The sequence below is a fragment of the Oncorhynchus mykiss genome, chromosome 7, assembly GCF_013265735.2.
Source record: "Oncorhynchus mykiss isolate Arlee chromosome 7, USDA_OmykA_1.1, whole genome shotgun sequence".
Taxonomy (NCBI): Eukaryota; Metazoa; Chordata; class Actinopteri; order Salmoniformes; family Salmonidae; genus Oncorhynchus; species Oncorhynchus mykiss.
The window spans coordinates 25,389,590-25,403,942 of record NC_048571.1 but is presented as its reverse complement, the minus strand read 5'-3'; the positions used below and the strand labels follow the sequence as shown (position 1 = coordinate 25,403,942).

The window sequence follows — 14,353 nt, the reverse complement described above, 5'->3', positions numbered from 1 at the left end:
GACATAAAGCATTGATATTGAGTACGTTTTGATAGGTCCACTGGTTAAAAATAGCTCCACTTGAGAAACAGGATTTGAACATTTCTTAGAAAATGTTACTTTACTTTAATAATGTGTTACTTCCATGTAAAATTTGCTTTGAATGATTCTTGTTAATAGTTTGTTACTTACATGTAAAATTGCTTTCAAGGATTTTGTTAATACCTATATGTTAAGTTTATTTTAAGGAATTTAGCTAAAGCCACAATCTAGAAGAAGTCCTGCACTTAATTTGATTTGTCATTTCAATTAATGATATATACCTAGCTATTGAATATAATGCCTCGTGAGCTTAATACAACTTTCTTACCCTATCATCATAACCCAAACTTTAAGGTTATTAAAGACAAAAAAACTGCCTAATTCACAATCATGTGATTTGTACCTCATACAAATGGATTCTTCACACACCACACTAAGATATTATCCAATTCCACTACATTTCCCCCCCCAAAAAAATGATTACATGAAAGTAGACCATCAGGTTTGTTTAAGTGAGCTGTTTTGTCTTGTGGTAATGTGGTGCTTGCCTGTATTTCCTTAAACCTTTATTTTAGCAATTACATGTCATTGAGATTTTTCTCTTTGTAATAGTGTCCTTTTTTTTGTCTTTCTACGTTACACCCAGGGACACACTGCTTAATGGCAGGGTGGCGGATTGTGTTCCCTTGTCACCGAGAAATGCGTACGCCAGCTGATTGACGGAGCTCTGGGCCCCCTCTATGCATTTGTTTATATTCTGGTCCCAATGGAACATCCAGCTTCTCCGCTGCATGATGTCAGCTGGCGCAGAACACCGAGCAGTTTGTGCCACTTCATGCCTTGCTCTCAGAGCCACCTAATGTGACAGTCAAATCATGTATGTAAATAGTTCATTTCTAATGTTTGGAACGAGGTGTCGCTGAACAACCACAACGTTCGTCTTTGCACAGCAGAGACGTGAAAGATATTAAATGCTGGCCTATGTTTCCCAATCAGAGTTTCATTCAGATTATTAGCTAAATCTGATCAGATTGTATTGCTTGCAAGGTCGCGTGCTTCAGGTATCGTGTGGATGCTAGTTGAATTGGTTTGAAAGATATTCCGACCTCTCCAACATATTAACCCATGTATTTAATTGAAACCGCTGTTACAGATGTAGATTTCTTTTACATATATACCACCGCTGTGTTATGAACATGTGATTTAAAGAATGGCGCTGCAATGGATAACTGACGTTTTATGGTCTCCTGATCAAATATTCTATTTCGTGGGGGGGGTTCTGTGCTGATTGTAACTTTTTTTTATACATAATGTTTTCGACATCGTTTCTGTGATGTATACGCTGGGAGTCGGAAAGCAAGTGCAGGTGGGGAGTTTAATAATAAACAGAACGTTGAATAATATATCAAACACGAGTAGCGTATAGACAGGAAACACATAAACAGTACTGACTGGGGAAAGTACCTAAGGGGGTGCCAGATATAGGGGAGGTAATAAGTGAGGTCATGGAGTCCAGGTGTGCCTGATGATGATGATGTGTAGTTGTGCGTAATGATCGATACCAGCTGTGCGTAATGATGGATCCCAGGACCGATGATTAGTATACCGGCGACGTCGAGGGGGACAGCATCAGCTAGGGAACCAGGAACCACCGACCTGAGAAGGGAGATATGAAAAGAAGTTGAAATACGGTAGTCACTGGGAAGCTGTAACCTATACGTCACCTCGTTGACCCTCTGGAGAACCTTGAACGGCCCCACAAACCGGGGGCTCAGCTTCTTACAGGGCAGGCGGAGTGGGAGGTTCTTGGTTCTTGATCCCCAGGCTGGTACACAGGGGTCTCACTGCAGTGCCGGTCTGCCAGGTCCTTTTGATGGTCGAGAGACCGCTGGAGTCTCACGTGAGCATTGCTCCACACTTCTTTTGTGCACCTCATCAACCCCAGGAGCTTCAGTCTGGGACGGGGTCCACGGAGCCAGGGACGGCTCAAAATCCAGAACACACTGGAAGGGGGTCAACCCAGTGTAGGACTACTGTAGCAAGTTATGGGCGTACTCCGCCAAAAGGAATCGAGCCCACTCTCCCTGCCGGTCCTAACAGTGACTCCTCAGGAACCTCCCCAGCTCTTGGAACATCTTCTCCACCTGCCTGTAGGACTGAGGTCTATACCTGGAAGTGAGGCTGGCTGTGAACCCAAGCTTCTCCATGAAGACTCTCCATACACGTGATGTGAATTGGGGGCCACGGTCGGAGACGATGTCCTCCAGAAGGCCAGAATGCCGGAAGACCTGCTGGAATAGTTCCTCAGCAACCTGGAGTGCAGTAGGGAGACCAGAAAGAGGGATTAAATGACAGGATTTAGAAAATCTATCCACAGAGGAGGGGAGATAAGAAACCGTCAGAGGAGGGGAGATCAGTATCAAAGTCAATGGATAGATGAGACCAGGGACACTGAGGCACAGGAAGGGGAAGGAGTTTCCATGCTGGAGCCTTCCGGGGGGGGATTTGGTTTGGGCACATACGGAACAGGAGTTGATGTAATGAGTGATGTCCTGCGCCAAGGTGGGCCACCAGTACTTCTCAGAGATGGATTGGGTAGTACGAGAAATACCTGGATGTCCAGCTACGACAGATGTGTGCGCCCAGGTCAGCAGCCGGTCCCTTATCCCTATGGGAACTTGGAGGCGCTCGGGAGGACAATTAGTGGGTGCAGACTCCCTCCCCTGAGCCTGGCAAATGTTCACATCTATGTCCCAGACCACAGGCGCTACGACTCGGGAGGATGGGATAAGAGGTGCATTCTGGACAGGACCATCTCCCGAATCGTAGAGATGGGACAGAGCATTGGCGTTGGTGTTTTTTTAACCTGGCGATAGTTCAGCGAGAAGTCGAACCTTGTGACGAAATGGCCTTGACCTGACTGCATCTACATTCTTGTCATCCATCCTCACTCCCTGCGGGCTGACTTGGTAGCCTAAGAAAGAGACAGCCTTCTGATGAAATTGGCACTTCTCAGGCTTGACGAACAGGTGATTAGCCAGGGGAGAAAAAAAGAAAAAGGTGGTTAGCCAGGAGGCGTTCCAGTACTGCTGGAACATGAGTGATGTGATCCTTCAGGGTAGCTGAGTAGATCAGGATGTCATCGATATACATGACCATCTGGCGTCCCAGCATGTCCCTGAATACCTCGTTAATGAATGCCTGACGGAGCATTGGCTAAACCAAATGGCATCACCAAGTACTCGTAGCGACCAGACATCATGCTAAACACATTCTTCCATCCATCCCCTTCCAGGATGCGGGTGAGATTGTATGCACTCCGCAGGTCCGGTTTGGTAAAGAACCGGGCCCCCACGGAGCTGTTGTATAGCTGCAGGCACCAACGGGAGAGGGTAACGGTACTTAGGTGATTTCATTGAGTCCTCTGTAATCTATACATGGACGTAACCCTCCGTAACCATCCGTCTTGGCCAAAAAGAAGAAACCAGCCGACGCAGGAGAAGTGGACGTGCAGATGACACCTTGTTGGAGCGCCTCTTGGAGTAGACGTGACCGTTTCCTATAACCGAAAATAGCTTCTGGACACCAGAACAGTGATCAATTTGGATGAAGATTTCTATTTCGATTAGTTTGAGGAGCAGGCCCCAATTCCCAAAACTCTGAAAAAAAAAGACTGTGCAAGAGAGGCCGACATGCGGACACCGTGACGAAAATGCGTCAGCGAGTACATCAACCACCTCTACACTCCGTTCTATTGGCTCCGTTGAAGACTATGCTATCAATGGGACCTGAAAAACTATAACATCCGATGTTTTGTGTTTTTCAGAGTCAGTAGAAAGGCCTCTTTAGTGTCCCTGGTTTTCATAACTGTGACCTTAATTAATTGCCTACTGTCTGTAAGCTGTTAGTGTCTTAACAACAGTTCCACAGGTGCATGTTCATATATTGTTTATGGTTCATTGAACAAGCATGGGAAACCGTGTTTAAACCCTTTACAATGAAGATCTGTGAAGTTATTTGGATTTTTATGAATAATCTTTGAAAGACAGGGTCCTGAAAAAGGGACGTTTCTCTTTTTGCTGAGTTTAGTACCCTGTGTTATTATTACATGTATTATTACATGCTATTACTTTTCTATTATTTCTCTATTTCTTTCTCAATTAATTGTTGGGAGGGGCAGAAAAGTAAACATTTCACTGTTTTTCTGCACCTGTTGTTTACAATGCTATTGACAAATATAATTTGATTTGTAATGCATTGAAAATTCTACTCCTTTTGATAGGAATTATCAAAGGTATTTTCTTGTCCATCTTATTTTTCTGTTGCTAAGATATTGGTATATTGACTGACTGCATACTGTTGGCCTGTTCCTGTCTGTTGGCCATGACAAGACCCAGCGTTCAGATGGCGTTTATGTGTGAGGTAGGATGTCTTTGTATATACTGTCATCTACTGGCCATATATGAGATTGCGTAACATTATATTTGAACATGCGTGTTCTACGAGGCGCTAGGACCCGGTTCAGGCAGTTGTGTCATTGTGAGAAAATGCCGATTGCTGAGTCATGGAATACGTCGCTCCACGCAAGCCGCAAGAAGAATAAGAACAGTTTACATGTGGATACAACAAGATGACCATTATTGTTATTTTTGACTTGTAAAATCTCTTTGCGTAAAACGAGTTATTTGTTGGGAGCTTCAATTCACTAAATTGCTTTCCAGCACCAGCTTGTCTTGAGAATGTGAGTGTTGTATTAAAAGCAACAGATCTAAGCTTGCTAATGTAGATAGCTAGCTATCTTGATAGGCCAGACCGATAACGCCACACATGTATTTATTTAATTTTTATTTAACTAGGCAAGTCTCACAAATGGTAGCTAGAGAGAAACTCTACTGCTAAGGTTATTTTGACGCTCTGTTTTTGTTGTCACATTTTTTAAAAATATGTTCTGTTTGTCAAAGAGCGGGCCACCAAGAAAAACACGCTAAACAATGCCACTGGAGCAAATGCATCTTGATGCCCACGACAATATCTGTAGTGCTCAAGAAATGATTCCATGAGAGCAACAACATCTGACGCATTTGTTTAGAAAGTTCAATATTATATGACAACAAAAGCATAAACAATGGAGTAATAGGGGTTAATAGTTTTGTGCGGGTTATGATAAGGTACAGTTGTCGGCATACCACTGTAACCTAATTCTAGTATGTTATTTTGAATGAATATCAGTTGATGAAATGTGATGTGTTTTAAGTGCCTTGACTGAATCAGAATTAGTCCACCGCCCACCCCCAGATGACTGGCTGGGGTGCTTTTAGGAGCCATGACTGAAGCACTAACCATATTGTCAAGTTCACAGCCCGATATAGCAGGGTTGGCCTGGATCTCTAAGGCCTATTAGGTCTGTTGAATGATTATACACGAGGAAGAGATGCTTGCTGTGTTTTGCTTCAAAGTACAACACACACACTTCAAGGAGATTCAATCTGCTCTTAACCCTGATTCATTAAGTAGGGTATAGCAGCAACGATCTGAAGTCACGAATGAAAGAAGTTAGATGAGCTGAATTCCATCATGAATAGCCGTTTAGAGTAGGATACAAATAAGATCCGGTGAAAATACTGACTGCATGAAAACGAATTTCATGCAGTCAACTGTATGATTTCCTTTGCCTGTCCTGCTTTAACATCCATGCGGACCAGTTTGATGATCCTGAGCCCTATGTGTAGGCTTAATGTGGTAATATGTCTGTTATAGTGAATACTCTCTTTCCCTTCCCTGTCTCCCCAGCTTCCAGCCACCATGGTAGCAGTGCAAAGCTACTGTGAAGCCAGTGCTTCCATCTCTGAAGCCTGGCTGGAGGGCGGCATCTCGCCCTGCTTCTACTTCACCCTGGTGCCCACCGTCTTGCTTACCCTCTCCTTCTTCTTCGGCACCTTCCACTGCGTCTGCTACCGCCGCTACGGCACCGAGATGGAGCCCAAGTTCGTTCCGCGCTCGCGCCTCTATGGCCTCCAACTGGCAGTCTCCCTGCTCCTGCTGCTGCAGTTCCTGGGGGGGCTGGTTTGGAGGGCGGCCGGGGGAGGGGAGCTCCCTGGCTATGTGGTGCTGTACGGCCTCCTGTCCATGCTGGGCTGGGCCTGGGCCGTGGCCCTGTTAAGGCTGGAGAGGAGGAGGGTGCTGGTGAGGGACCGGACACGTGGCCACAGCACGGTGCTGCTGCTCTTCTGGGCTGTGGCATTCTCAGCGGAAAACCTGGCCTTCGTCTCCTGGGCCAGCCCCTACTGGTGGTGGGGCCTGGAGAACACACAGCAGCAGGTGAGAGAGAACCAGTGGTATTGTTGAGGGTTTAACATTATAGAATGTCCCCAATATCAAATCAAATTTATTTATATAGCCCTTCGTACATCAGCTGATATCTCAAAGTGCTGTACAGAAACCCAGCCTAAAACCCCAAACAGCAAGCAATGCAGGTGTAGAAGCACCTGCATTGTAGAAGCAATAGAGCTAACGTAACTCCTCCCTCTACGTATCACTCAAAGATACACGTCTTTTCTACATAATGTATTTCTATCTGAATGTTTCACAAACTTGCCTACTGAACGTGGCACTGGGGTCTGTTCAGGAGGGTGTAGCGTTAGAGGACCTTCCCGATAGAAATGTATTTGTGTTGAAAAAACATGTTTAACTGTCAGGTTAAGTTGGAAATGGTGTTAGATCTGTTCCTTGCATTTCTGTCTGCATTGTTCAAACGTTTCACCTCTTTGAATTAACCCCACAGCTCAACCCTCAGTGAGGATAAACTGCCATCTCACTCCCTAGTTTCATAGAGGTTGTTAAAAACGTTAGCATATAATGTTACTGGCTATTAGTATTAAACTTAACATTGAGTTTTAACACTCCATTACACAAGTGTAATAGTGGGCTTTCTAAAAAGTAAGTTAGTCTACCCATAGGGTGTGATACTGTATCTGCGTAAATGAGACACATAGGCTAGGTTTAATGTTTCGTGAATCCCATTTCGTAAAGACGGTTGTGATTGTAAAAAAAAGATATATACAGTGCCTTGCGAAAGTATTCGGCCCCCTTGAACTTTGCAACCTTTTGCCACATTTCAGGCTTCAAACATAAATATATAAAACTGTATTTTTTTGTGAAGAATCAACAACAAGTGGGACACAATCATGAAGTGGAACGACATTTATTGGATATTTCAAACCTTTTTAACAAATCAAAAACTGAAAAATTGGGCGTGCAAAATTATTCAGCCCCTTTACTTTCAGTGCAGCAAACTCTCTCCAGAAGTTCAGTGAGGATCTCTGAATGATCCAATGTTGACCTAAATGACTAATGATGATAAATACAATCCACCTGTGTGTAATCAAGTCTCCGTATAAATGCACCTGCACTGTGATAGTCTCAGAGGTCCGTTAAAAGCGCAGAGAGCATCATGAAGAACAAGGAACACACCAGGCAGGTCCGAGATACTGTTGTGAAGAAGTTTAAAGCCGGATTTGGATACAAAAATATTTCCCAAGCTTTAAACATCCCAAGGAGCACTGTGCAAGCGATAATATTGAAATGGAAGGAGTATCAGACCACTGCAAATCTACCAAGACCTGGCCGTCCCTCTAAACTTTCAGCTCATACAAGGAGAAGACTGATCAGAGATGCAGCCAAGAGGCCCATGATCACTCTGGATGAACTGCAGAGATCTACAGCTGAGGTGGGAGACTCTGTCCATAGGACAACAATCAGTCGTATATTGCACAAATCTGGCCTTTATGGAAGAGTGGCAAGAAGAAAGCCATTTCTTAAAGATATCCATAAAAAGTGTCGTTTAAAGTTTGCCACAAGCCACCTGGGAGACACACCAAACATGTGGAAGAAGGTGCTCTGGTCAGATGAAACCAAAATGGAACTGTTTGGCATCAATGCAAAACGTTATGTTTGGCGTAAAAGCAACACAGCTCATCACCCTGAACACACCATCCCCACTGTCAAACATGGTGGTGGCAGCATCATGGTTTGGGCCTGCTTTTCTTCAGCAGGGACAGGGAAGATGGTTAAAATTGATGGGAAGATGGATGGAGCCAAATACAGGACCATTCTGGAAGAGAACCTGATGGAGTCTGCAAAAGACCTGCGACTGGGACGGAGATTTGTCTTCCAACAAGACAATGATCCAAAACATAAAGCAAAATCTACAATGGAATGGTTCAAAAATAAACATATCCAGGTGTTAGAATGGCCAAGTCAAAGTCCAGACCTGAATCCAATCGAGAATCTGTGGAAAGAACTGAAAACTGCTGTTCACAAATGCTCTCCATCCAACCTCACTGAGCTCGAGCTGTTTTGCAAGGAGGAATGGGAAAAAATTTCAGTCTCTCGATGTGCAAAACTGATAGAGACATACCCCAAGCGACTTACAGCTGTAATCGCAGCAAAAGGTGGCGCTACAAAGTATTAACTTAAGGGGGCTGAATAATTTTGCACGCCCAATTTTTCAGTTTTTGATTTGTTAAAAAAGTTTGAAATATCCAATAAATGTCGTTCCACTTCATGATTGTGTCCCACTTGTTGTTGATTCTTCACAAAAAAATACAGTTTTATATCTTTGTTTGAAGCCTGAAATGTGGCAAAAGGTCGCAAAGTTCAAGGGGGCCGAATACTTTCGCAAGGCACTGTGTATATATATATATATATATAACAAAGCATTTTCTCACAAGAAGACTGCTAAAATAGAAACTGCCATTCCAACTATGACACAGCAGTGGAAGGGGGAAGAACCATTATCATTAGTCAGCTATGAGTAACTCTAGAAATGCTGAGTCATTGCCCCATCTTGCCATTCTTCTTACCTCTCCCTCTGGCCACACCCCCAAATAAACATTTTGTAACCAATCAGATCACGCCTTTTCTTAGTCCCTCCCTATGTCTGTCATTGGTTGTCCCACTCAGCTACTAATGTCTCCCAGTTGCATTCAGAATGCATTAGTTGAACACATCTTCATTAGCTTTTTACCAAGCATTCACCATCTTAGTTCTTCCAATGGGTTGTTATACCACAAAGTATATGACACAGTCCACTGTTTACTTTGTGTCATAATGTGTACAGTAGTTTACTTTGTCTAGTCAGTCTGACTGTAACCACTGATTCACCTCTCCTCCAATCCTGAATGATCCAACAACTCCTGAGTAAATTACTTTTGAATGAGAACCTCGGCCTCACATTGAAGTTGAAGCTGGTTCGAATCCCAGAGCAGACTAGGTGACAAATCTGCCGATGTGCCCTTGACCAATGCATTCAACCATAATTGTTCCTGTAAATCGCTCTGGATAAGAGTGTCTGCTAAATGACTAAAATGTAAATGGTATGGGTTGGAGTATTGAAATGTGTTTTATGCAGTTATGCTTGTCAGTCAGCACTTATTTAAAGAAATACTACACTCCAAAATGTTTTTATTTTGACGGCTGACATTCACCGTTTGGTATTGTATTAACAGTCCCATTGGGATTGAATTATCAATGGACAACATACTAAAATGTAGTTTATGAGTGCAAGATTCCTTTAAAGAGTCAATCTACAATTGCTACATCCATTTTTGGATGATGTATACCCATTGAGTCTTGAAGATTATAAATGATATATGCCTCATGAGCTTAGTTCAACTGTAACACCCCATGAGAACCCAACAGATGAGCTTGTTTTACTTTAATGTTTAGAAACATTGTAAATGTAAACAAACAGTGTATAACCTTAAAAGATGGTCATTTTGATACTATGGATGGTCGGTCCTTTCATCCGTTGAGTGGTTCCATTTCTCCAAGCCAAAGCTGCAGATTGCCCCGTTAAAGGTTCAGTCATGACTTAGCATTTTTCATTCGTTACCTCAGGTGGAATTTTCTCTGTGGTTGATGCGCTACGTCGGCACGGGCACACTCTTCTTCCTGGGCCTGAAGGCCCCGGGATTACCACGGAGACCGTACATGCTCCTGATCAACGAGGACGAACGCGACGTGGAGGGCGGCACTGGCCAGGTAATCTAGTAATCAAATCAAATGTTATGTCACATACGCCGAGTACAACAGGTATAGGCTTGCAAGCTGAAGAACACCATCCCAACCGTGAAGCATGGGGGTTGCAGCATCATGTTTTGTGGGGTACTTTGCTGCAGGAGTGACTGGTGCACTTCACAAAATAGATGGCATCATGAGGGAGGAAACTTATGTGAATATATTGAAGCAACATCTCAAGACATCAGTCAGGAAGTTAAAGCTTGGTCGCAAATGGGTCTTCCAAATGAACAATGACCCCAAGCATACTTCCAAAGTTCTGGCTTAAGGACAACAAAGTCAAGGTGGCATTCACAAATCCCTGACCTCAACCCTACAGAAAATTTGTGGGCAGGACTGAAAAAGCGTGTGCGAGCAAGGAGGCCTAGAAACCTGACTCAGTTACACCAGCTCTGTCAGGAGAAATGGGCCAAAATTCACCCAACTTATTGTGAGAAGCTTGAGCTTGTGGAAGGCTTCCCGAAATGTTTGACCCAAGTTAAACAATTTAAAGGCAATGCTACCAAATACAAATTGAGTGTACGTCAACTTCTGACCCACTGGGAATGTGTTGAAAGAAATATAAGCAGAAATAAATCATTCTCTCTACTATTATTCTGGCATTTCACATTCTTAAAATAAAGTGGTGATCCTAACTGACATAAGACTGAATTTGTACTGGGATTAAATGTCAGGAATTGTGAAAAACTGAGTTTAAATGTATTTGGCTATGGTGTATGTAAATTTACGACTTCAACTGTAGGTAGGGGTAAAGTGACTGCATAGATAATAAACAGTGAGAAGCCGCAGTGTAAAGAAAGGTATAGAGGTTCTGGATGTCAGGATGCTCTCAATGGTGTAGCTGTAGAACGTTTTGAGGATCTGGGAACCCACCAATCTTTTCAGCCTCCTGAGGAGGAATAGGCGTTGTCATGCATTCTTCGCAACTGTCTTGGTGTGTTTGGACCGTGATAGTTTGTTGGTGATGTGGACACCAAGGAACTTGAATCTCTAGACCCGCTCCACCACAGCTACGTCAATGTGAATGGGGGCGTGTTCGCCCCTCCTTTTCCTGTAGTCCAAGATCAGCTCCTTTGTCTTGCTCACGTTGAGGGAGAGGTTGTTGTCCTGGCACCACACTGCCAGGTCTCTGACCTTCCTATAGGCTGTCTCGTCAGTGATCAGGTCTACCACTGTTGTGTCCACATCAAACTTAATGATGGTGTTGGAGTCATGCTTGGCCATGAAGACACTTGCCAGTTAGTTCACACATGCTCTGAGTACACTTCCTGGTAATCTGTCTGGGGCCGCGGCCTTGTGAATGTTGACCTGTTTAAAGGTCTTGCTCACATCGGCCACGGAGAGCGTGATCACGCAGTCCTCCGGAACAGCTGGTGCTCTCCTGCATGCTTCAGTGTTGCTTGCCTCGAAGCGAGCATAAAAGGCATTTAGCCTGTATGGTAGGCTCGCGTCATTGGGCAGCTCACGGATGGGTTTCCCTTTTGTAATCCGTAGTAGGTTGCAAGCCCTGCCACATCCGATGAGCGTAAGAATCCGGTGTAGTAGGATTCTATCTTAATCCTGTATTGACGCTTTGCCTGTTTGATGGTTCGTCTGAGGGCATATCAGGATTTCTTATATAAGCGTCTGGATTAGTGTCCCGCTCCTTGAAAATAGCAGCTCCATGGGAAATGTACGTACGGTCACTGTGGGGACGACATCATCTATGTCCTTATTGATGAAGCCGATGACTGAGGTGGTATATTCCTCAAGGCCATTGGATGAATCTGCACTAACAAAACAGTCCTGTAGCTTAGCATCCGCTTCATCTGACCACTTCAGTATTGAGCAAGTCACAGGTACTTCCTGCTTTAGTTTTTGCTTGTATGCAGGAATCAAGAGGATAGAAGTATTTTTTCTCTCTGGTTGCACATGTGACATGCTGGTAGAAATTAGGTCAAACCGATTTAAGTTTGCCTGCATTAAAGTCCCTGGCCACAACCCTTTTTGTTGTTGTTTATTGTCCCTGTCTGTATTTATTAAGTTCATAATAACCCCTAATATCTCTATCTGTACCCCAGCTCCTGTTGGATGGGGCAGAGGAATCCCAGTCTACCTGGCATGACTTTGGGCAGAAGGTGCGTCTGCTGGTGCCCTACATGTGGCCCAGAGGCAGCATGCTGTTACAGGGCCTGGTGCTCCTCTGCCTGTGCCTGCTGGGTCTGGAGAGGGTCATCAATGTCTTTGTGCCCATCTACTACAAGAACATTGGTGAGAGAGCATCCCTCGTTTCGTAACATCTCCCCTATATCCAGCTTTTATCTGGATGCCTTTTTAAATTCCTACTTGTTGCTGTCACAACCTTATTGGTTGCGTTGCAGGTTGTCTTTATTGGTGCTGCACTGCACATTCTCAGAAGTATTTTGTGTTATCATTGAGGCTGACTTGATAATCTACCCAGAAAAACTGCAGAAAAGATGACCTGGGTTTGTCAACCCTCTTTCTGTCACAGTGAATGAGCTGACTGATGGAAGCAGCTGGAAGACCTTGGCCACCACTGTGTGTGTCTACGTCTTGCTCAAGTTCCTGCAAGGTGGAGGGGCAGGTGAGTGCAGAGCTCTAAAGTGCGACCAATTTGGTCAATAATATTTTGCTTTGCTTTGCGGCTAGGTTTTGTTTTGGGAGCACTGTGCAAGTAAGAAAACATTTCCCAGATAATCGTTGTAATGATAAGACTTAGCTGTACTGTTGTTTCCGAGTGCCTTAGAGAAACAAGCTAGTGCGGATTCGTTAGCGCCATTGTTGCACCATTACTACAGCGAAAGCGGCTTGCTTCTTGGCTTGCTTCTCGGCTTGCTTCTCGCCCAGATCAAAAGATCTGACCCGTATTACCGCCGCAACATTTTTATCTTCCTATAGCGGATAGCTGGGGCCACATTTTACATTCATAAACCATGTTGTGGGCTGTTCGAAAACTATTCGCAAACCATTTGTTGACACTTTGTTCAGTCATATTACTGCACTGGCTAGCTAGCTAACAACCTGGTAACTTGACCAGTATATCCAAACATTTGGGGGCACAGAAAGAAAGGAAAAGGAATCGCTTCTTCAGGAGATCAATGAATATAGCAATGAATGAATGAGAGATATCTTGCCTGTCATTATCACAAACCTGACTTTTTAAAGGGAAAGTGTAAAATGTTTTATCTTATGCATCTCAAACAATATGGTGTAATAGCAGACCACAATTCAGGGTGTTTCCTGATGTGGTCATTCCTTGATATTGTCGTTTGGCAATTCTGGTGTTATGCGATGGATGGTTTCTCAACACATGATTTGTTTACATAGCAGGTTAGGATAATTAGAGTGGCAGGTTAGGTGAATTAGCGTGGCAGGTTAGGAGAATTGGCATGGCAGATTAGGTGAAATAGCGTGGCAGGTTGGGAGAAGGTTAAAGTTAGGAAAAGGGTTAGGCTACAATGCTACAGTTGTCAACTACTGTTGTCCCCGACGTGAAAGAAAAGGCCACGGACCAATGGCGAGCATCAATGGGTGTAACTTGATATTGAGAAACACCTGTATATGAAAGAAAACAGCCCTAATTGCTGTCTGCAATTACACCCTTTTCTCTCAGTAGGAAAATTGTGCTTTTACACAATGTTGAAGCCTAATATTCCACAAATGACTGTAATTTCAATGACGTTTCAACGTATCAACGTTTTAGCTTTTATAATAAACAAATGTATTTACAGTGTTACATATTTGTTTCTAAGGCACAACATGTGCTACAAAAGTAGCTATAATTCATAAAAGCCTAATATAGCCTATATATCAATCAATTAAAATATATATTTTCTGGTGCTCCTAAATTTTTTAAATTGGGAACACCAATGATACAAAATAAATGTGTGTGTGTATGTATGTGTGTATGTATGTGTGTATGTATATATATATATATATATATATATATATATATATATATATATACATACATACATACATACATACATACATACATACATACATACATACATACATACATACATACATACATACATATATACACACACACACATTTTATATATATATATATATTAATTTAGAGCCCTGGGTGAGTGGGAATTTCACCTCCATTTTGTATTTCTCTGCTACACCCATTCATTCCTTGAGTACTGTTATTTTAATTATCTCTCTTGTTCCCTCACTCTCTATCTTCTCTCCCCTTTCTCCTTCTCCCCAACCCCACTCGTACCCCCCTGCCCTCTCTCTCTCTCTT

General features: G+C 43.3%; 1 protein-coding gene across 3 annotated transcripts in view; it reads left to right on the top strand.

Annotated features, from left to right (window-relative positions):
- abcb6a (ATP-binding cassette, sub-family B (MDR/TAP), member 6a) overlaps positions 1-14,353 on the top strand; it is a 42,645-nt gene that overhangs the window by 10,812 nt on the left and 17,480 nt on the right. The window contains exons 1-5 of one of the 3 annotated variants that reach the window (XM_021608943.2): positions 4,543-4,762; positions 5,812-6,339; positions 9,919-10,062; positions 12,159-12,348; positions 12,590-12,682. In XM_021608943.2, the coding sequence (XP_021464618.2) occupies positions 5,824-6,339; positions 9,919-10,062; positions 12,159-12,348; positions 12,590-12,682 (943 nt within the window). In that variant the 5' untranslated portion in view covers positions 4,543-4,762; positions 5,812-5,823. Of the gene's footprint in view, positions 1-4,542; positions 4,763-5,811; positions 6,340-9,918; positions 10,063-12,158; positions 12,349-12,589; positions 12,683-14,353 lie in introns of those variants that run through there. The other 2 variants (XM_036983062.1, XM_036983063.1) reach the window with 2 other exon arrangements.